Source organism: Tasmannia lanceolata, unplaced genomic scaffold (genome assembly GCF_043159265.1).
Source record: "Tasmannia lanceolata isolate RefF3 unplaced genomic scaffold, GAP_Taslan_0.1 ptg000002l, whole genome shotgun sequence".
Classification (NCBI taxonomy): Eukaryota; Viridiplantae; Streptophyta; class Magnoliopsida; order Canellales; family Winteraceae; genus Tasmannia; species Tasmannia lanceolata.
In genome coordinates this window covers 1,787,899-1,811,829 of record NW_027518679.1, presented here as the reverse complement: position 1 = coordinate 1,811,829, position 23,931 = coordinate 1,787,899, and the positions used below count along the sequence as shown (strand labels likewise).

Sequence of the window (23,931 nt, the reverse complement as noted above, 5' to 3'; positions counted from 1 at the left end):
TTTCGTCATCGTTAGGGGTGCAACTTAGGTCTCAACCCACGCAACCCGAGGAACCCATATTTTCCAACCCGACCCGACCCAACCCGATTTCCAACCCGGCTGGGTTCAACCCGACCCAACCTGATTTCCAATTCGGGTTGGGTTGGGTTGGGTTGGGTCGGGTTGACCCAATTTGATCTGGTACCAGTTGTTGACCACCTCAACTGAAGCCGGGTTGTTTTGGATTTTGAGAACCAATAGTGAGTTACCAATAATCAGTTTTTAACTCACAATCGGTTCTCAATATCCAAACCAAACAGAGACTAACAATTAACAAAGGGAAATGTTATCCGCACTACTATATTTTGATGATCACACTCCTCACTTTATTAAAGTACGGTATGGCCCGCACCCCGTCCATTGTGGACTGTGGAGACTATTTCAATGTTAAAAAAGAAAAAAAACACATATACATAACTTCTTCAGATGGAACCCAAATTCGGGTTTCGGGTTTCAGGTTGGGTCCGGTCGGGTTGCTTGACAACCCAACCCGACCCGATTTCCAATTCGGGTAGATTTTTCCCAACCCAACCCGATTTGCAAAAAAGCTTAACCCGACCCAACCCAAATTCGGGTTGAACCCGACCCCGCTTTGGAACATCCAAGTAACAACGATGATTTCAAATTATATATAGTGTTAATGTCCTCACCACCATATCTTATAATGGCACTACTCACCGTATTTTGATGATCGCACTCCTCACTTTATTAAAATGAACGGTATGGCCCGTACCATAGGATGATCCAAACCGTCCATTAGATGGGCCACTGCCTACATAGGTGTGTGCCCCAAAAATAATTTTCATAGGTTAATCCGAACCTTCCGATCTATAGCGGGTTATAGGTTGATCCAAACCGTCCATGTGATGGAACACAACATCAATCGGTTGTGCCCGTAAAATCATTTCCATAGCTTGTCCCTAGCCCTCCAATCGATAGAGGTTTCCATAATTGTTGTTCCTCTTCAGGCGCCCGGAATCCGTCAATATTTTGCAAGTGTCCTACATGAGTAATATAAAGTAGTTCTTTCGTCATTGTCATACGTCTTTACCTCTTCTTGGTAGTTTTTTTTCGTAATTGTCATAGACAGGTACCATGGGTCGGTACTTTTTCGTATGTAGATTACGATTTTACCCTCAAATAATTTCTCATAGAGTTAGATGTTAGATATCAACAAAGGGGTTAATGGTAAAAGAGTAATGTTGATATGTAAATCTCACATAAAAAGAAAAAAAATTCCTTTTTTCTCTAGCTATACAGTAGTAGATATCACTTCCCTTATAATGCTATTTGTTAGGGTGTCATGTCCCATGTGGAATGCTTCAATAGGGCATGATACAGTGAGGTGCTTTCACTAAGCATAGTGGGTCCTACTTAAGGTTGATATGAACCATCCATTTCAATGGCCCTGGTTTGGATCACCCCATGCCAATCGTGTAGTAATAATATCCAATAATGTGCACTTTCAGTCTTTTGGACATGAATGGTCAAAGATTACATATGGGCGACCATTCAAATCCAACGAGAACTAGAACACAGTAATGGATTGTTTGGATTATATGATTGGCTTATGAACGGTTCAGATCAATCTATAGTGGGACCCACTATGCCGTAGTGGGTGCGTCTCATTGTATAAACTGAGGTCGTGCCCTACTTAAACATTCCACATTTCCACTTGTCTTTATTGTGTAATTTAGAGCGATGGGACCCATATCATGTAATAGACTTGTCAAGATGGGTCCCACCAGATAAACATGTTTCAACACGTTATGTGTCCAAATGGTTAATCTTACAGTGTAGATCTATTGCATCATGTTTGTAAGTGATATGCGCCTTTCAATCAACTTAAATAAGGAAAACACTTTCAAAATGGTCTAGACTACTTCGAAAACAGAATAGACGGTAGATAATGACCAAGGGTGTGAACGGATCCACCCACGTAAATGACCTTTTTGGGCACAACCTATTTACATTGTGGCTTATCAAATGGACGGTTTGGATCATCCTATGGTGTGGGCCATCCTATGCTTTTTGAAAAGTACTTGATTGTATGAGCTTACACCATAGACAAACCCATAAAATAGAACCGTACAATTAGCTCAAGAGGAATTCAATGTTCCAAAAAGTGCAACTAGTTGATGGGCCTTACCCAAAATGACCCATCTCCACTCGATCTTAGCCCTCCAATCAGTAAATATTCCTTGCTTAAACGTCCACATGAAGACCACCAAATCAGAAATTTAAAATGCATCCCATCGCTGTGGGACCCATCAAATGAACGGTTTTGATCCTTGAGCTCCAACAAAGTGCAAATCTCGCGGCTGACAGAGTCAGGGGTAATTTGGTCTTCTCAATAAGAAAGCGTTTTGCTCCCGCCACGTCTGAGAGTAGAAAATCTAAGAATAATAATAAAAAAAAGACTAGGGCATCCGAAATTAGGGCTTCATTGGTTCTCAATCCAGTCCAAAGTCTTCTTTCACCATGTCCTCATTTTCTTCTACTTCAGCAACCCTAAAACCAGAAAACAAAACCCTAGAACAGAGGAAACCCTAAAATGGTGTTTAAAGGAAGATTTTTCTCTTCAAAGAAACAAGATTCTGCAAGCTCAGATGGATCAAACAGTCCTCAAACCCCCAGTAGTTCTGATAAAAAGAAGGTCAAATCTACAAAAGATGATCCAAAGATCAGTGTTCTTGTCAAAGATGTTAGAAAGAGAAATCAACAAGAGCAGAAAAAGAAGGAAAGCAAAGATAAAGAAGCTCAATCTCTCTGTAAGTTAATTAATACAGATTGTTCAATAAATTCGTCATTGAGATCTCAAAATGCAGTGGAAAAAGAAGGTCAATCGCTATCCAAGTCGATTCATACAGATATTTCACTAAATTCTTCCTTGAGATCTCAAAATGCAACGGAGATTAAGGCATTTTCTCCTATACTTGCATCTTCACTTGGATTGAATAGGATAAAGACGAGATCTGGGCCGCTTTTACAGGAGAGCTTCTTTGGATTGGATAAGGGTTCTGCTGCAGGTTGTAGCAATCCCTCCAGGTTATCTACTGATAAAACAAGGGTGGCATCAGGGAAAAATGGCCCCATAAAAAAGAAGGTGACACAGAGGGTTAATAAGAAGGGATCACAGGATGTGTTTTGCGATAGTCGAGTAGACATTGGTAGCAATTGCGATAGCATGTCGACTGGGAGCAGTCAATCTAGAGAGCGGAGCCCGAACGCTCCGACAAAGACTGGTGTTACATCCATTGAATTGGGTATAGTTCTCTTGTGCTGCTTATGCAATTGTTTAATGTTTGTTTAAAATTTAAATTTCACTATTGTGATTTTTAGATACATTACTCCAAAAGTAATGGCAGATAATCTACAGGTTGTTATGTTAAGATCCAGTGTAGGCTTTTCTGTTTGTTCTTCTCATGTAAATATTTATCCTGTAAGGCAACTAAAGAAAAAGGGGGGGATTGTGTTTTAAAAAAGTTTTTTTCTTTTGAAAGATAATTCAACAATTAAACCAAGATCAAAACAAGATTAAGAACAAGAAAGATCAACCATGCACAATAGAAATAAAGAAGGTGATAGAGAAATTGCACTGGGAGATTTTATAGTGGTTCAGCCAAACCCTGCCCACATCCATTCTCTCAAGGAAACTCCCTCCTTAGCCTTTACTAAATCGGTCTTCTTACGGGTGAAGACCAAACCGTTACAATCCGAAGGTTGATCCGGTGCCTTCCCACCAACTCCAACTTGTTGTCTAATCCCTCAAATGATCTCACAAATAATGGCACAAGGGTTTAATACTTAGTATATGACTGTAAGATAAGCCCATGAGTGTTACATTGGTGTTTGGGAACCAAAGAACCCTTTTTTTTTAATAAAGGTTAGAACCCAAAACTAGTTGCTATAGAGCTTCCACTGGTTAGTTCGGAGGCTTCCACAGAGGTCCATTCACCTAGCCATTGGGCTAATTTTTTGGAATAGATCGCCCCGGCAGAGGTCCGCCCAACGGTTTTGGATTTTATGTTTTGCGCAGTTAACTTCGGAAAATCATATCTCCCTCGTTTCTTATCAGATTTCGACGTTCTTGTGTTTTCTGGAAATCTTAGAGAATCTACTTTCTGATAAAAATAATTTGAAGCTTCCCCAGTGCCATGACCCTTATTTTAGAACCCCAGTGATATATTATTCACAATTTTCAATGAGGGACTACTTTATACAATCTAGACTTTAAGACTTGACTTGAATCTTTAATTCCTCTTCTTCAAGTCTTCATTCCTCTACTTCTTCTCCATGGATCTTCGTCTTCTTTGATCCCATGCTCCATTCTTAGTACTTTTGATCCATGCTTCTATATGATCCAATTTGACCTTCAAGAAGAATTCTTACACAACAATTGAACGTTAGTATTATAACTAATATAAAAGATCATATTCTGTTTGGAGTCATCAAAACATGACTTGAGAAGATAACCAAGGGTGAACCCTTGGGTTAACAAGTATCAAATCTGTATTTACCCTTGGGTTAACAAGTATCAAATCTGTATTTGGTGAATTGTGGTAAGAATGCTCTACATAATTAAATTAATTCTTAATTATTGAGGCCTGTTGAAACTGAGAACCTTATTTAGCAAGTTGTTTCAAGATGTGAATATTTGGTATTAGGCTTGATTAGTTTATAATCTCTCTCTGCCTGGAGTGCTTGGTTTTTTTTTTTTTTTTAATGGTAAAATGTCATAAATAAGGTAAAAGGAAAAAAAATACAAAGGCGACCGAGGGGGTCAACCCTAGAGAGCAATACAATAACAATAGTATACAACCATAAACCTCCCTTAAGGAGGGAGGAAATAAAAAAGCTCCAATTTGTGCCTTGCCACCCCATCTTTAGCTAATTTATTGTAGGATCGTGGAGCTTACCAACTCTCCCAAAAGCAATTGTTGATGGGAAAGGCGCTACCATTATCTTTATTAAGAGTCTAGACCGGGGGCATTGTTGGCACAAGGCCTAGGACCACGCGGCCAACCTCCGATCTAGGTCCAGTATCCGCCTATGCCAACAATCCCCCCCCCCAACAATGACCCCGCGGGGACTCGAACCTGAGACCTGGCTCTGATACCACTTGTAGGATCGTGGCGCTTACCAACTCTCCCAAAAGCATTTGCTGATGGGAAAGGTGTCACCATTATCTTTATTAAGAGTCCAGACCGGGGGGCATTGTTGGGTCAAGGCTTAGGACCACGCGGCCAACCTCCGATCTGCAATAAGCACTCCCCCTATCTACTTATCATGAATATAAGATGATAAATATAACATATGCATGATAAGAACAAACAAACATAGAGATATGAGATTATCATTTGCAAGGCACTCTTATGTTAAGCTTATCGTTGATTATGCACAGGAAAATGTTATAAAGTAAATAGATGTTTCAAATAACTCTACTGCGTATGAAAACATGAATAATATTTCCATTTTAAGCTCCCCCTAAGGCTTATCAAAAGATTTATTTTTTTAATCTATAACTTAGAGCACAACCAATGGTGTATAGGTGAAATGGACAAAGTAAACATATTACAATGGTCCATGTACACATAAAAAAAAATGAGACCCTTGGGCACTCCCCCTATGAGTTTGTCATTTGCCTTCGATAAGACATATGAGGAAAGGCATGACAAGGAAGATAACAAAAGATATGATGGTGGTAGCACAACTAGGAAAACTTATCATGGATAATTTATGGAAATGACTTCAAAAACACATGATAAGTGAATGAGGATATAGGAGATAAGATGAGCAACTTGAATCCGTTCCTATAGGATGAGTTCTAGAGAGATATGCACTGTGATTTGGCCGACACTTTGAATTTACTTATGACACACGTGTCCTACCGTGTCTGACACGACACTCGTGTCCACCAGTGTCGACACTTCTTTGGACACTTTTAAATGTAATGCTATAAGTGTTAGACTTAATGTGGGTGTATGGACACGTTTTTGTATCGTGTCAAGTGTGACATAACAAGAAAAGAACACTCTTTTAGCCTCTTGAAGACTTTATATACAAATCTTTTAGTCTCTTTACAACTTTTTTGTGCACTATCTCACGAGGAATTCAATAGAGTCTCAAATTGTAAGACGACAAGAGAAATATGGACTACTTTTGAGGCAACCCATGAAGGGACAACTCAAGTTAAAAAATCTAAAGTTAATATGTTAATTAGTGATTTCGAAGCTTTTGAAATGCATGAAAGTGAATCTATTTCCGACATGTTTACTCGATTTACTAACATTGTTAATGAGTTGAGTGTATTAGGAAAAACTTATACAAATTATGAGTTAGTTCAAAGGCTTCTTAGGTGCTTCCTGGACACTTGGGATCCAATGATCACGACAATTGAACAATCTAAGGACTTGGATACCCTAAAGCTTGATGACCTCATTGGGAACCTCATCACTCATGAGATGAAGATGAAAAAGAGGGAAAGCAAGAGAAAGACCAAGAAGGAAACAAGGAAGAAGGATGTGGCTTTCAAGGCGAAGGTGGATAGTGAGGAAGAAGGCAGTGACAAAGCGTTAAGTCTTGAGAACTTAACTACGGAAATGGCTCTCCTCACCAAAAGAATCAACAAGTTTGGGAGATTCAACCGAAAGAATAGCAGTGCTAGAAGGAGCATATCCCCAAAAAGAGAGAATGATAGATAGGGCTGGCAACGGGGCGGGTCGGGGCCGATGTTGGGGTCCCCTACCCCTTCCCCTTTGCGGGGAATTTCCCCCCTCCCCTTCCCCTCCCCTCTGTGGGGATGGTGGGGAATCCCCCTCCCCTCCCCGCGGGGAATATCTAATCCCCTTCCCCTCCCCTTCCCCTCCCCGCATCCTTCGGGGACAAAATCCCCGCCCCGCCCCGCCCCACTCCAACATCACCCCCTCTTTAGTCATTGATACACTGATGATGGGTGTCCCTAATCAACTTGATGCAATTTCAATATATAAAAATGTTATAAACTAACATACTTATAGACGAAGGAGATATATTTCTTACTCTTCAGAAGATAGCAAAATCCCTTGAAGTACTGACTTGACTCTTGAGTGCTCTCGCAGCAGTCGCACCAACAGGCGTTATAAACCCAAATAGATGCCTGAGCAATGTTCAGAGGCTTGGGAATCACCAAAATGCAAAAAGTGAACTGTGTCCCTAACCTGAGCAATGTTTCTTTCGTGGGAAGGAATTAAGGAAACCCTAAGTCCCTAACCAAAATAAAAATGCAATTTATTATTTTATTATTTTATTTTCGCCACCGATGTTGGCACTACAATTTTTTGATAATGGCATACACTCAGCTTGTCTTTATTATTTCAACATCTATCAAAAGGTTATTATAGTTCCCAAAATGCTCTCAGAAGCTAATTAAAAGGAAAAGACAAGCTAAGTTTATGTTTGGAGGAATCTTGTAGCTGATCCACAGAGTTTCTAGTAGTTTTCCTAAAAAAAAAAACACTTAAAAATATACAAAAAAATGGCATTGATTAACGGGGCGAGCGGGGAGGGGCGGGGCGGGGAGGGGACAACTACATCCCCTTCCCCTATCAAATCGGGGAATCCCCGCCCCAAACGGGGCGGGGCGGGGCGGATCCCCTCTTTTTCGGGTGAAATTGCCAGCCCTAATGATAGAAGAAAAGGAGATAAAGATGATGACCCGGTCCGATGTTACGAGTGTGGCAAAGAGGGACACATTCGCCCGAAGTTCCCTTTACTAAAGAGGGACAAGGATAGAACAAAAGGAAGAGATGAAAAGAAGAAGAAGAGTTTTAGTGCTAATTAGGATGTCTTGAGTGACTCATTCGAGAGCGACTCAAGTGGAGATGAAAGATCAAACTATGTGTTACATGGCAAGCGATCCCTCGCAACTCAATGTAAGTCAAATTTTAGATTTATTTCTTCATAATACTAATAGTGATAGTGGCAGTGGTACTGAAAATGATGATGATAATAAAAAACCTACCATAGAAGAATTAATAGAACTTGTCAAGAAGTTAATGAACCATTTGAAGTTTCCAAAAGTCAAAAATTGAAAAAGTCTCTTGAAAAGATAACTAAGGACTTTGGAAACTTGAAGAGTGAACTTGATGCGCAAACTTCCTTGAATGATAAACTTGTTATAGAAAACACCTTACTTAGTGGAAAATGTGAAAATCTTAATTGTAAATATGATCATTTGAAAGAGGAAAATGATAAACTTTATATTGATATTGAGAAGCTATGTGTTGAGAACAAGAGACTAAATAGTGATTATGATAATCTTGTTCTCAAGCATTCATGTGGAAATAACAAACTTGATGAAATCTTGGAAAGCAAGATTTCTTTTGGAAAACGTGGTCTCGGTTACCAAGATTCCCAAAAGAAGGTTGTTCACAAAAACAAGTTTGTTAAACCCAAGGCTTCATATGCTAGCTACCATCATGTTCTTACATATGCTAGCTTTAGATCCTTTACTCCTACATGTCACTATTGTGGATTGCTTGGACATTATAACTATGCATGTAGATTTAGAAGATCCTGTCACCATATTTGGGTGAAGAAGGACAAGTCTTGCGATACTAACATTGAAGGACCCAACATTCCCATAGATCGAAAGCCGAAACAAATCTAAACAATGGAAGACTTTTCACCCACGAGATGGATAACACTATAATTTTAACATAGAGCCAGTAAGGAGATCTAGCCACCCCATCAAACACCCTAGAGTTCCTTTCTCTCCAGATAACCCACTAAGAAGCCAAAAGACAAATCCGCCATAAAACCTCCCCTTCTTTTTCCAAGGAGCCAACTCCCAACTCATGTTCAACTTGGGGATTGATTGCAAGAACACCCAGTTTGGTAAACTGAGTCAAAATAAGTCCCCAAATCTCTCTCGAGACCCTACAATGAATAAATAGATGATTTATAGATTCACCATCCTCCAAATATAGGGGGCAATGATCCACTAGCCACATGCCCCTTTTCCTTAGGAATTCAATTGTTTGAATGTGACCATGGCTCACTGCCCAACTAAAAAAGCTTATCCTAGGAGGACAACGAAATTTCCAAACTTTTGCTGAGATAGACTCTACCTCACAGGGAACTAGGTGACAATAAAAGGATTTAACAGAAAAGAGGCCAGAGGGATCCCAAATCCAAACTCTTGTGTCGGACCCAACCCTTTTGATATAGCACCCTTCAATCAACTCAAACAACTGAGAGACGGATTCCAATTCCCTATCAAAGAAATTTCTTCTAAACCTGGTTTCCAAACCTTGGTTTCCAAACCACACTCTGTCTGCAGTGGGAAAATTCTTTGTCTGTTCTTTCTATTTTTACAGGGCCATTCATTTGATTCCTTCCCCAGTTCCCCCATTTGCAGAGTCGAGTGCTCCCAAGCCCCCCATAGGATTAGAGCTATTTGTTTGACAAGTTTTCTTGGCAAAATCCTGACTGGAGAGACAGGGAATCACATACTTCTTCACTGCAGCTTGGATAGTTATGTTTGGGGGAGAGTCCTCAGTAGATTCGGCCTGTCTTGGGTGTTCCCATCCTTTCTTTCGGATTTGTTGGAAAGTTGTTCCCTAGTTCTTTGTCGGAAAAAGGGAAAAATTCCTTGGAAGGTGATAATGCTAGCTGTGATTTTGGTTCTACGGAAGAAAATTTGCCCGAGTCTTTAAGGCTTGGTCAAAAGTCAACAATTCATCTTTTGAAGGCGCTTGCTCTAACCATTTCTGGTATGGGTAACCCTGGCCAGCTGGAGTAGGGGTGTGCTTAGAGACGAGTCAAGTGCTGCATTGTGGGCTTTCTTAGGGCCAATTGGGACCCACCGATTCTAATGATGCAGAGGTTAGAGCAGTGCTTCAGGGTCTCAAGATCCTAGAGGTTAGCCTTAGGAATCATTTGATAGTGGAGGGAGACTCTCTCAATGTAATTGGATGGTTGAGGGGTGGCAATCCCCTCCCTTGGCGATTCACTCACTAGTTTGATGAGTTCCAAGACCCAGTGACAAACTCTGCAATGTCATTACAGCATCTAAAAAGATCGGCAAATAGCGATGCGGATAGGATGGCTAGATCAGAGGTCTTGAGGGATAGGCTAGAGTTATTTGACTATCTTCCTTCTTGACCCTAATCCATGCTTTTTGTACTGAGTTCGTAGTTCGTCCTTGTATAGACCATCTCGGTTGCAGGGTTTCTTTTCCCTTTTATTTTCGACTAATATATATATGTTCAATCTTACATCCTAATATGAAAGATGAGAATGGAAAGAAGAAGAGAAAGATGAGAAGAGAAGAATGGAGAAAGCGTGCTAGAGAGATTAGAGCTCTCTTCACACGTATATATACATATATATGAGAGAACATTTCCTACACACTTGTGTAGGTAAGTTACCTACACACTACCTTAAAATACAGTGGGGGGCCCACATTGTTTGGGTGATCCAAACCATTCATTTGAATGGTCCTCACATAGATAGGGTGTCCACAAAAAATCAGATCCATAGGATCATCCTAACCATTGAAACTATGGAGGCAAAAAATGGACTAATTTGTGAAGGTTTATACACGTCCATTTTACCTCCACAAATCGTAGGGTTGGGATGATCCTATGGATCTGATTTTTTGTGGATACCCTATCTATGTGAGGACCATTCAAATGAATTGTTTGGATCACCCAAACAATGTGGGCCCCCACTGTATTTTAAGGTAGTGTGTAGGTAACTTACCTAGGAAATGTTCTCTCTCTCTCTCTCTCTTTATATATATATATATATATATATATATATATATATATATATATATATATATATATATATATATATATATATATATGAAGTGTATACAATGACTAAAATGCCATTAGGCTTGCGCATATGTTCAACACTCCCCCTCAAGCCGGAGAGTATATATCATATAATCCGAGCTTGTCACAAGCATCTTTTAACTTAGCAGGTCCTAAGGCTTTGGTAAACACATCTGCGAGTTGATCTGCTGATTGAGTTAACACAATACAAATTTTCGCCTCTCTGAATCCTCTGGCAAATGAAATGACTGTCCACTTCGATGTGCTTGGTCCTTTCATGAAAGACAGGATTAGTGGCAATATGAATTGCACACTTTTTATCACAATACAATCGAGCTGAACCTGGAGATGAGAGACCAATATCTGATAAGAAGGAACGTAGCCAGATCAGTTCTCCACTAGTATAAGACATACTTTGCGTCTGCACTTGATTTATACACAATGCCTTGCTTCTTACTTCTCCATGACACCATCTTACCCCCAACAAAGGTACAATAACCAGTCGTGGATCTCCTATCAACTGGAGACCCTACTCAGTCAGCATCTGTGAATCCCTCTACTATCTCATGACCATTTTTCTTGAAACACAATCCTCTTCCTGGGGTACCCTTCAAGTACCTAATAATTTGAATTACTGCTGCCCAATGGGAAGTCCGAGGAAAATTCATAAACTGACTGACTACCCCCACAACAAAAGAGACATCATGACGGGTAACTGTCAAATAAATCAATTTTCTAACGAGTCTCCTGTATCGTCCGTGATCATATAACAAGTCATCTTCCTCTGGAAGTAGTTTAACACTTGGATCCATAGGTGTAGACGCTGGCTTTACGCCCATTGAGTTCGTCCTAAAATATCTAAAGTGTACTTCATCTGTGATAAGGACAATCCATATTGAGAAAGAGCCACTTCAATGCTAAGAAAATATCTGAGGAACCATAGATCCTTGGTGGAAAACTCTTCTTGAAGTTTTCAAACGTCGTATACCAACTTTGTCGTCTCCTGTGATTAAAATATCATCCACGTATACATTCAAGAAGATGTAGCCAACAATAGATTGATAGCTGAGTCCATAGATAGCTTTTTGAAGACGATAGGCTGATGAACACATCCCCCCTGTGCATTTTGTACTTAACCTCTCAAACCATGCTCTCGGAGATTGCTGGAGTCCATAGATAGCTTTTTGAAGACGATAGGCTGATGAACACATCCCCCCTGAGCAACATACCCAAGAGGTTGCTCCATGTACACTTCCTCACTAAGATCACCATTGAAAAATGCATTTTTAACATCAAGTTGATAAAGTAGCCAGCCACGGTTAACAGCAATATAAATCAAAACTCGAACAGAGGGTATCAGAGTAGGGTAGATTTTAGGTTCTAAGGATTCAAGGTAGGATGGATGAAGAAAGGAAAGAAAACTAAACTAATCAAGAGGAGAGAAGTAGAAGATGTGGAAAAACGGAAGAAGAAATAACAATACCTTTACGGAGGCACCATGTTTAATCTTACATCCTAAGATGAAAGATGAGAGTGGAAAGAAGAAGAGAAAGATGAGAAGAGAAGAGTGGAGAAAACGTGCTAGAGAGGTTAGAGCTCTCTTCACACGAATATATATATATATATATATATATATATATATATATATATATATATATATAGAGGAAAATGATTGTGAGCTTGAAGCTCATATAGCTTATATGAGCTTGAGGGCCCAAACACATGTGTCCCACATTTTTTGTGGTGATCCAAACCATACATTTGCAAGGCCCCATCATAGATAGGGTGTGTACCAAAAATCAACTCCATTGGATCATCCTAACCCCTCCAAAAGCGGAGGGCAAAAATGGGCAGATTTGTGGCAAACAGTGTTTGTCCATTTTGCCCTCCACTTTTGGATGGGTTAGGATGATCCTATGGAGCTAATTTTTTGTACACATCCTATCTATGTAAGGGCCTTTCAAATGAATGCTTTGGATCATCCTAACAATGTGGGCCCACATGTGTTTGGGCCCTCAAGCTCATATAAGCTATATGAGCTTCAAGCTCACAATCATTTTCCTCATATATATATATAGGAAAGTGTTTCTGAGCTTGAGCTCAAAAACTCATGTGGGCCCACATTTTTGGGGTGATCCAAAGCATTCATTTGAAAGGGGCCCTTACATGGATAGGGTGCCTACAAAAAATTAGGTCCATAGGATCATCCTAACCCTTCCGTTTGTGGAGGGAAAAAATGGGCAGATCTGTGGAGAAACGGTATCTGTCAATTTTCCCTCCACTTTTGGATGGGCTAGGATGATCATATTGACCTGTTTTTTGGTACACATCCTATCCATGTAAGGGCCTTTCAAATGAATGCTTTGGATCACCCAAAAAATGTGGGCCCACATTTGTTTTTGACGCTCCAGCTCAGATAAGCTATTTGAGCTCGAGCTCAGAAACACTTTACTCTCTCTCTCTCTCTCTCTCTCTCTCTCTCTCTCTCTTTACGCGCGCGCGCGCACACACACACACACATATATTCATGGGTTTACTGTTCCTGCGCTCGAGTGCAGAAACAGGGTGGGCCCACATTGTTGGGGTGATCCAAAGCATTCATTTGGAAGGCCCTATCACAGATAGGGTGTCCACAAAAAATCAGCTCCATTGGATCATCCTAACCCTTCCATTTGTTGCCCGGGGGGGAGATGGGCAGATTTGTGGACAAACAGTGTCTGTCCATTTTCCCCTCCACTATTGGATGGCTTAGGATGATCCTATGGATCTGATTTTTGGTACACACCCTATCTATGGAAGGACCTTCCAAATGGATGCTTTGGATCACCCCATAAGTGTGGCCCCACATGATTTATCAGCACTCGAGCGCAGATAAGCTATCTGCGCTCGAGGTCATAAACCTTTTTCCCTATATATATATGGATAGGGTGTGTCCAAAAAATCAGCTTCATAGGATCATCCCAACCCTTCCATTTGTGGAGGTTAAAAATGGGCAGATTTATGGAGGTTTATACGCGTCCATTTTAACCTCCACAAATGGAAGGGTTGGGATGATCCTATGAAGCTGATTTTTTGGGCACACCCTATCCATATGAGGGCCTATCAAATGAATGCTTTGGATCATCCAAACAATGTGCCCCCCCTCCCCCTCGCCATGTTTGTGAGCTCTAGCTCATATAAGCTTATATGAGATCTAGCTCATATAAGCTTATATGAGCTCTAGCTCACAAACACTTTTCCCTATATATATTATGTGGGCTTAAAATACAGTGGGGGCCACATTGTTTGGGTGATCGAAAGCATTCATTTGACGGGCCCTCACATAGATAGGGTGTGCCCTAAAAATCAGCTCCTTTGAATCATCCCAACCCTTCGATTTGTGGAGGCAAAAAATGGACAGATTTGTGAAGGTTTATACACGTCCATTTTACCCTTCACAAATCGAAGGGTTGGGATGATCCTATGGAGCTGATTTTTTGGGCACATCCTATCTATGTGAGGGCCCATCAAATGAATGCTTTGGATCAAGGTTGCTAGAGTGGGAATCGAAAGTAACAATCGAAGGCTCCAGGAATGGTTGGAAGCGGGAATTTTGAAGTCGCCGGAGATTCGCCGGGGAATCGTCGGGGAGTTGGGAATGGTTGGGGAATCGTCGGAAAACCGCATTTCACATAACATTAAACTGTTGTTCCCAAAATTGGGAATCGTGTTTCCGGGGAATCATAAATCGCGATTCCCAAAAGTGGGAATCGAGTTTCCGGCGAATCCGAACCGGGATTCCCAGTTTTTGAGGATTCGAGAAGATTCCCGTTTCGGATTCGCGAACCTGGGAATCGCGGTTTCCCACTCCCTGGTTGCTTTGGATCACCCAAACAATGTGGCCTCCACTGTTTTTTAAGCCCATAGAGTAGATAAGTTATCTACTCCGGGGAGTAGGAACTCTTTTCTCTCTCTCTCTCTCTCTCTCTCTCTTTTATATATATATATATATATATATATATATATATATATATATATTTGCCATTCAAGAAAAGCCCTTCTTCAAACACACATTCTTCCAGTTCTTTTCAACTCCAAAATGCACAAATTAAGAATGATCTTTTTTCCATTGAACGTGAAATCAAAAGTATTACTCTTACACCGAATAGTAGCATCTTGGCCATGTGATGCAGATTTTAGGCCTAAATAAGCGGCATATTTGCCCTTTAGATTTCTAGGCATTTATTTTCCATGTTATTTAGTTTTTAGGCAGATTTTAGGCCTAAATAAGAGGCATATTTGCCCTTTAGATTTCTAGGCATTTATTTTCCATGTTATTTAGTTTTTAGGCTTTTATTTTCCATGTTATTTAGAATTAGGAAGTTTAATCTTTTAAGAATTCTTATTTTAGTAGGTTTTTATCTTTTAGGTTGTTATTTGCCTATTTATAGGCCTCTTTACAGCTTATTTTGTAACTTGGAATGATTAATGGAATAAAGATTGATTCTCTCCTCTACTGTAACTTATTTTGTAACTTGGAATGATTAATGGAATAAAGATTGATTCTCTCCTCTACTGTAACTTGGAATGATTAATGGAATAAAGATTTGGTATTAAATTTAATATTAATATTAATTGGTGTATAGGATTTCGGTCGAAATTTCAAAATTTGGCCGGCATTTTGGTTTTGGTTAGGGCTGAAACGCATTCCGAAACTGAAATTTGAAACCATGAGCATCATAGATTCACAATCATTAGAGCATCGTTAATCAACGGTACTTTATAAGGGTGTGGTTGCTTCTCCATTGATAGTCACACCTTCTAAGCAAAAGACTAGGACACCCCCTTAGAATTGCTTCCATTATCCACGATCACTTTGCACACCTTTTCTCCACATAGGACATGTGTTTAGAAAATACAAGTGTCCAACCAATCTTCCTCACCGTCAGTAAACACAAGAATGCACTTTACCACATTCATGTGAGTCTCATCATCATACGTATCATCCTTAGTAGTGTCACACTCTACTGGATTGACTGCCTCTACCTTTGAATTATCACCATTCTCCTCGACAACAACAATTAGGCTGCTTTTGTGAGTTAGGACAGCTACTAGACTTGCTTCCGCATTCTTTATAGTTTATACTGCCAGCATTGGAAATTATTAGGATTGTTGCTGCTTTTCTTTGGTGTCTCGCTCATCACTGCCTTATACTTAGGATCAGCCGTGTGAGTAGAACTAGAGGTTGTTAGCCCGAATGCACCCACATTAGGAGGGGCTGTCCTAGAAGCCCCTATTGTGTCGTTTGTCCTAATAGCCATCTCCCTGACTTGAGACCCAAACCTCCTGAATTGTCTCAAATTCTCCTTCATCTTCAATGCCATTTGGAAGGTATTGTGTTGGTCGTAGATATGTATGACATTGATCTCATGTTTAATCTCTGGCCTTAATCCATTCTTGAAGCAAGAAAGGGTATGCCAATCATCCTGTTCCACCTTACACATCATAAGAAACTCATCAAACCTCTGCATATACTCCATCATTAATAAAGGCCTCTTCCGAAAGGTCACCACCAGATCATAAAGCTTGTCCTAGAAATCAGCTGGTAGCAACTTATCTTGCAGTTGTCGCTCCATCATGTCCACAACATTATAGTGTGCTCTCCACTGCGATGTAGTTTCTCCTCTTGCTGCTTCGACCAAGTCTTTGCATGGGCTGCTAATTTTGCCTTAGAAAATCGAATCTTTTTCCTCCAACATGTTCCCCTTTTCACTTATGGTGCCTCCCTTTCATCTCTTTCATCGAGCTGGTTCTCAGCTGGTTCTCCTTAACACCAAATTCTACCCCAGATTCTTCTCCAATCTCCAACATATTTCCATCTCCAATCTTACATCACTGGGATGATCTTGCATCTTCTTTGAGGTATCTAACATAAAATGTTCCTGTAATCAAACTCTTGCATATTCCCATTTAGATTTATTATGCTTGCACACTTACATCTTTTCCCATTTGCACCTTAGTTTTCTTATTCCAATTTTCAAGAAGGAAAATTTTATGTTTAAAATAGATTCTGTGATACCTTTTTCTGATTTCAATTTTTAAGAAGGAAACTTGTATGTTTACAATAGATTCTTTGTTACATATTTATTCCTAACATTTGAATTAATTAGATTATTTTTGTTACTATATTAGAATCTGTGCTTACTTGGTTCATTTATATTTGCCTTTCAGGGAAAAATAATTCATGGGGCCGTTCTGAAGGGTTAAAAAATTCAGATGCTTCTACTCCAGAAGCACAGGTATTCCAGGATTTTCGATTGATTGTTTTGCCTGCTTATGTATTTTAGCTTCTTTGTTTCTTCTATTATTTTTATTTGAATTGATGGGAATGATCATTTGACTATTTGTTTATGAAGGCTCCATATGATGTTTGCGAAACTCCGAATGAATCTGATTCTCCCCGTTTTCAAGCCATAATGAGGGTTACAAGTGCTCCCAGGAAGAGATATCCTATTGATATTAAAAGCTTTTCCCATGAGTTGAACTCCAAAGGAGTAAGGCCTTTCCCGTTTTGGAAGCCTCGAGGCTTAAATAACTTGGAGGTAATTTATATGCACTAGTAGCTGATGAGGATGTATGATATTTTTTTTTCAATTTCTTTGATGCTAATGCATATTCAGTTGCTTGCATTTTCGCATGTGGTTAGTTTTAAGAATTGCATATGGTATTCTGGGGCCAGAAGTCTGTTCTTGATCCTAATAATGTCTTTTCTTCTACACAGGACGTCTTGGTAGCCATTAGGGCAAAATTTGACAAAGCAAAAGAAGAAGTGGACTCTGATCTGGCTGTTTTTGCTGGTGATCTGGTTGGTATTCTGGAAAAGAATGTAGAAACTCATCCTGAATGGCAGGAAACCATAGAGGACTTATTGGTTCTAGCACGGCGTTGTGCTGTTATGTCACCTGGAGAGTTCTGGCTCCAGTGTGAAGACATAGTTCAAGAGTTGGATGATCGACGTCAGGAGCTTCCTATGGGCATCTTGAAGCAACTTCATACTCGCATCCTTTTCATTCTCACTCGATGCACCCGATTATTGCAGTTCCACAAAGAGAGTGGGTTGGCTGAGGATGAGCATGTTCTTGGTCTTCGGCAATCTAGAATTTTACATTCTGCCGCGAAAGAAGTTCGGCCAGGTATTGGAAGGCAGTCTTATAGTCAGGAGCAACATGGGTTGACTTGGAAGAGAGACCGTGTCCTACAACCTGCAAATTTAGAGTCACCTCCTGATGTAGAAGCTGCTAAAAGTTTCGAATCGCCTTCAAGCAGGGATCGGTTAGCTTCTTGGAAGAAACTCCCGTGTCCTGCTGAAAAGAATCAGAAAGAAACTATCCCAGTTAAAGATGAACCATTTGATGGTAAAGTCGAAACCTTACCGATAGTAAACAACAGGAGAGGCAGTTCAGATGCAGATCAGCTTGTTGCTAAGCAACCTGAGTTTCCAGCGATAAAATTTTCTACTGGGCATTCGTCTGTTCCTTCCAAGCATCAGCATAAAGTGTCTTGGGGCTATTGGGGAGATCAAACGGTTCTTTCTGATGAGAGTTCAATAATTTGTCGCATTTGTGAGGAGGAAGTTCCGACTTCTCATGTGGAGGACCATTCGAGAATATGTGCAATTGCAGATAGATGTGATCAGAAGGGTTTAAGTGTTAGTGAGCGTCTTATCAGCATTGCTGAAACTCTTGAGAAGATGGCAGAGTCCTGTTCACTGAGAGGTGTACATAATGCATTAGGAATTCCTGATGTGGCAAAAGTTTCAAATTCAAGTGTCACTGAAGAATCTGATGTAATGTCTCCAAAGCTCAGTGAGTGGTCTCACAGGGGATCAGATGACATGCTGGAATGCTTCCCAGAAGCTGATAATCCTATTTTTGTGGATGACCTAAAGGGTCTGCCATCGATGTCATGTCGGACTCGTTTTGGTTTGAAATCTGATCAAGGGATGACAACGTCATCAGCGGGCAGCATGACTCCTCGATCTCCATTGTTGACACCAAGGACCAGCCAGATAGACTTGCTTTTGGCAGGAAGGGGTGTCTTTTCTGAATATGAAGATCTTCCACAGGTATTTACTAGTCTTATAGAATGTAATTTAATCCTTACCCCATTGCTACTGGCTTTTTTTTGAAAGATTTGTAGTAGATATCTGGACATATGTCCTAGTTGAAAATATTTCAAGAGTTCATTATAGCACTGTCTATTGAAATATAAATCTTTACTTCTTAATTTTCAGCATGTTTACTACTTGGATTTATTAAATTGGTAATTAAAGCAGTTCGAATGTATTCAACTGTGATCTTTTGGTGTAACTTTTTTGAGTTTCCTATGAGAGCGACCAATCTGAGAGGTTGCCTGGAGGATGGACACTTGAATACGATCAATATTATTCGTCAATCTGTATTTCTTCATGAATGATGCAGAACTGCTTAGTTTTTATTTGTTTGTTTGATGGCATGACGTATAACTTGCTGATATTGCTTATTACATAGTACTACTAGCATGGAAATTCCAATTAGTATTTTTCTAGGTATAGTTGCTTATCATTTTGAAATGATGCAGATAAATGATCTTGCTGATATTGCTCGACGCATAGCAACTGCATCCATGAGTGATGATCAGTCGTTGTCATTTTTGATCACTTGTCTTGATGAACTTCAAGCTGTTGTTCGCCGAAGGAAATTAGATGCACTCACAGTGGAGACATTTGGTGAACGCATAGAGAAACTGCTCAGGTGAGTCCCTTAGCTACACAAATCATCACCACCTCGAAAATATTGGAAAATATTAGAACCAGGATTAGAGCCGGGTAGATTCCTTTTACCTTCTTCATGAATTTTTTCTAAAGGATTCATTTAGTTGACCCCAACTAGTTTGGGAGTTGAGTTGAGTTGATAAAATAATCCTCCTTTTCTCTTGCAATGTCAAGTCACACCAAATCTCTTCCTGGGTAACATAACTATTGCTGCCCTATAGCTTTCTTCAAAGTCTGTCTCGAGATCTTCCCATTAGGTCAACCATTCATGTTTTTTTAACTACGTTCCTCCTTTTATCTTCAACTTTTAATGATTTTCTTTTTTATAGAGAGAAATACGTGCAACTTTGTGAGCTGGTTGATGATGAGAAGGTTGATTTTACAAATACGGTAATTGACGAAGATGGCCCATTGGAGGATGATGTCGTTCGTAGCTTGCAAACAAGCCCTATTCACCCCACTTCTAAGGACCGGACTTCCATTGATGACTTTGAGATTATAAAACCAATTAGTCGTGGGGCATTTGGACGAGTTTTTTTGGCAAAGAAGCGAACAACTGGTGATCTCTTTGCCATAAAGGTATCTTTACGTTTGCAGTGAGCACCATTGGGTTTTGTTCCTTGTTAAGATTGCAACCACATGAAAACTTTCTGGCTACAAATATATTTTTTCTTCTCTTGATCGATTTCATTTTTTGCTAATCATTTTCACACACCCTCCATAAATATTTCCTGGAAGTTTATTGTTATTGTTGGTAATTTTGCCACATGCATTGGTGTTATACTGTTTATATATATTATATATATATATATATAGCAGAAGAGAAAATGAGAGAATTTTGTCCATTTAACACGTCAATCTGTATATATATATATATATAGTAAAAAACCCCGTGCGATGCACGGGCCGACAAAGAACTGTACCGACCACATCATAGGTTGATCCAAACCATCCCTGTGATGGAACACAACATCAATAGGTTGTGCTTGTAAAATCATTTCCATAGGCTGATCCTAGCCCTCCAATCTATAGAGGTTTCCATAATCTGTTGTTCGTCTGAAGGTGCCCGGAATTTGTAAATATTTTTACAGGTGTGCGGAATTCGTAATATCCTCAAAAAATTAATAAGGAAAAGTAGTTTTTTCGTAATTTGTCATATTTTGATACCTCTTCTTTGTAGTTTTTTCTGTAATTGTCATATCCAGGTACCCGTTGTCCGTAATTTCCCTCCCAAACTTTACTACGTAATGATTATTATTGTAGCTGCTTTCTTTACGTATTCTTGCTAGCAACCTTTCAAGAAATAGTATTTCCGTGCAATTTTTCATCAAATCTATTAAGACAAATCTCTGAATACATACAATTGCAAAGGATGGGCGAGACATGGCGTTTGGAGAAGGTGGCTAGCGAACATTCATACCTATATATATATATATATATATATATATATATATATATATATATATATATATCTACTACTATATAGCAGAAGAGAAAAGGAGAGAATTTTGTCCATTTAACACGTTAATGTGGATGATTTTTACCGTTTTTTGCCCTCCCCACATATCTGTACATCCGATCGATGTGAGGGTAAAAAATGTATGAATGTTTACTGGCCACCTTCTCCAAACGCTATGTCTCGCCCATCCTTTGCAATTGTATGTATTCAGAGATTTGTCTTATTAGATGTGATGAAAAACTGCACGGAAATACTATTTCTTGAAAGGTTGCTAGCAATAATACCTAAAGAAAGAAGCTAGCAATAATAATCATTACGTAGTAAAGTTTGGGAGGGAAATTACTGACAATGGGTACCAGGATATGACAATTACGGAAAAAACTACAACGAAGAGGTATTAAAATATGACAATTACGAAAAAACTACCTTTTAATTTTTTTGAGGATATTACGAATTTAGCACACCTGTAAAAATATTTACAAATTCCGGGCACCTCAGACGAATAACAGATTATGGAAACCTCCATAGATTGGAGGGCTAGGATCAGCCTCTGGAAATGATTTTACGGGCACAACCTATTGATGTTGTGTTCCATCACATGGACGGTTTGGATCAACCTATGATGTGGTCCATACAGTTCTTGGTCGGCCCGTGCATCGCAAGGGATTTTTTACTAGTATATATATATATGGTGGACTTGAAATTTTATAAAAAAAGGTATAATAGTGAAATCTCTTTGTAAAATGAGAAGAGAGAGAAAAGGGGTGGCTACACCTTATGTTATTCCCTAAAGTGAAAAGGATAAATATAAAGAAAGTACTTAAATAAAGAGAAAAGAAAAAATGAGCCTACGACTAAGGGAAGAGAAATCCCTAAATTTTATGGAATGAAGTAACTATCGCAAAGGTAGAAGAGAGTCATCCACTTTTTTTTAAAAAAAGTTACGTAACTCCCCACAAGAAGTGGAGATCGTGAAGTTGAGAAATACGGGGTGGGGTGACAGTTCCCAACCACTTTAAGAGAGTTCTATAAATAGAGATCCGATCCTTTAGAATCGGGATCCAATCCTGGAGAGAATTAAAAAAAGGTTACGCAAAGGAAGAGAAAAAGATGGGGAGAAGGAAAGGAAAGGTAAATATTTCTAGAACTAATAGTTCTCTTTCCATTTTTTGCAGACTTCATTTAAAAAGGAGAGAAGTTCGTATGAGTCTCTTCCAGGAGACTCAAAAGGCAGAAGACCTTTCTCTACCTGGATCCGGGGAGAAAGATAATAAATAAACTCTTTTAAGTCTATTCCAGGAGGCTAAAAAGGCAAAGAAGACCTTTCTTTATCGGAATCCGGGAGAAAGGTGATAAAGAGAATCTTTAAAGTCTCTTCCAGAAGGCTAAAAAGGAAAAGAAGACCTTTCTCTGCCGAGATCCGGGAGAAAGATGAAATGACTCAAGAGAGTACTTCTTCCGGAGAATTTTCTTACAAAAAAGTCTAAATAAAATCATTTAAGAATCAAAGTTTTCTCACTTCCGGGAGAATCCTTGACAAAAGAGTCGAAAATAAGTCAGAAACAAAGATCATCAGATATCAAATTGTCTCTCTCCAGAACTAAAAGAAACTCGCATTCACCAAGAGTTTCCACAAAGGTTCTCTTTTGGGATGTTAATAAAAAATTGTATTTAGGGAACCTCTTGATGGATAATCAGGGGTGTTTTCTCCTTCAAGAAATGTAATTAACGGTCGATAGAGTTGGAAGTGTACGATCCCTACCAAAATTAATAAAACCTCTTTTCGCAAGAGGGAAATTTTATCTCAATGCCTTTTTTGTATGTAATTCTCTTTTTCGTGCATGTGAAATTTGTTGCGAACAATAAATAGGGAATTTTCCTAGGTATTTACAGAAAGTAACTGAAATGACTGATGGGACACAGATTCGAAACTATTCGCCCATTAAGGGCATCGTATGAGCCAAAAGACAATTTTGCCGCTCCCCCTATTACTTTTTATCGTCTGCAACTGCTTTCTTTCTCTCATCCTCAGGCGCTCATCGATTCTTTGTCATGTGCCATCGAGTTATAGAAGTAGTTCAGTTGCCTCTCTGAACGCACTTCAACGATGTATAGGAAAGAACAACGTCACGTCGCGTCGCCAAACACCATCGAAAACTCTCCATCTGTATAAAGGTGAGAACCCAAACAGTTGAAAACTCGTTTGATTCATTTGATATGCTGAAAAGTTAAGAATTGGCATAAATCGTTAAAATTAAGATTGATAAATCCAAAAATCCGGTTGAACCAATTAAAAATACGACTAAACCAAAGAAAATCGGTTGGAATCGACAAAAAATCTTATGTAACAGGAAAAAAGTCAATAAAAATGGACTAAATCGTCCAAATTGGGTCTAACCGGTTAAAAATCAGGTTGAACCGATTCAAACCAATATAAATAGGGTTGAGTGGGCAAAAAATCAGATCAAATCTGGTTGAATCGCCATTTGACCGATTTTCAACCGTTAGTCCAGTTCAGCCTGGTTTTTTGATGTTTCAACCTTATTCGTCCCAATTCAACTCATTTTGTTTTTCTGATTCAGCCCCATTTTTTCCTGTTCATCCCGATTTATTGTCCATTTTCATTTTACATACGAATCAAAGCCTAATACTACGGTTTTTTTTGCCTTTTTGTTTTGATTTGTTCCCTAATATTACCGTTTTTTTTTCGATTAATGCCAATATTTCATAGTATTATTGATTTGGGCAATTGAATGAAGAAAAGTCAAACTGAATACATTGATCATTGCAATATACAGGTGTATCATAACTGTATTGTT

General features: G+C 39.3%; 1 protein-coding gene across 3 annotated transcripts in view; it reads left to right on the top strand.

Annotated features, from left to right (window-relative positions):
- Positions 1–2,455: 2,455 nt before the first annotated feature.
- Positions 2,456–23,931, top strand: part of LOC143872065 (putative serine/threonine protein kinase IREH1) — a 73,488-nt gene continuing 52,012 nt past the window's right edge. For 2 of the 3 annotated variants that reach the window (XM_077376713.1, XM_077376721.1), the window contains exons 1-6: positions 2,456–3,305; positions 17,073–17,140; positions 17,258–17,443; positions 17,623–18,966; positions 19,461–19,633; positions 19,983–20,232. In XM_077376713.1, coding sequence (XP_077232828.1) covers positions 2,594–3,305; positions 17,073–17,140; positions 17,258–17,443; positions 17,623–18,966; positions 19,461–19,633; positions 19,983–20,232 — 2,733 coding nt within the window. In that variant the 5' untranslated portion in view covers positions 2,456–2,593. The remainder of the gene's footprint in view (positions 3,306–17,072; positions 17,141–17,257; positions 17,444–17,622; positions 18,967–19,460; positions 19,634–19,982; positions 20,233–23,931) is intronic. The other variant, XM_077376730.1, reaches the window with a different exon arrangement.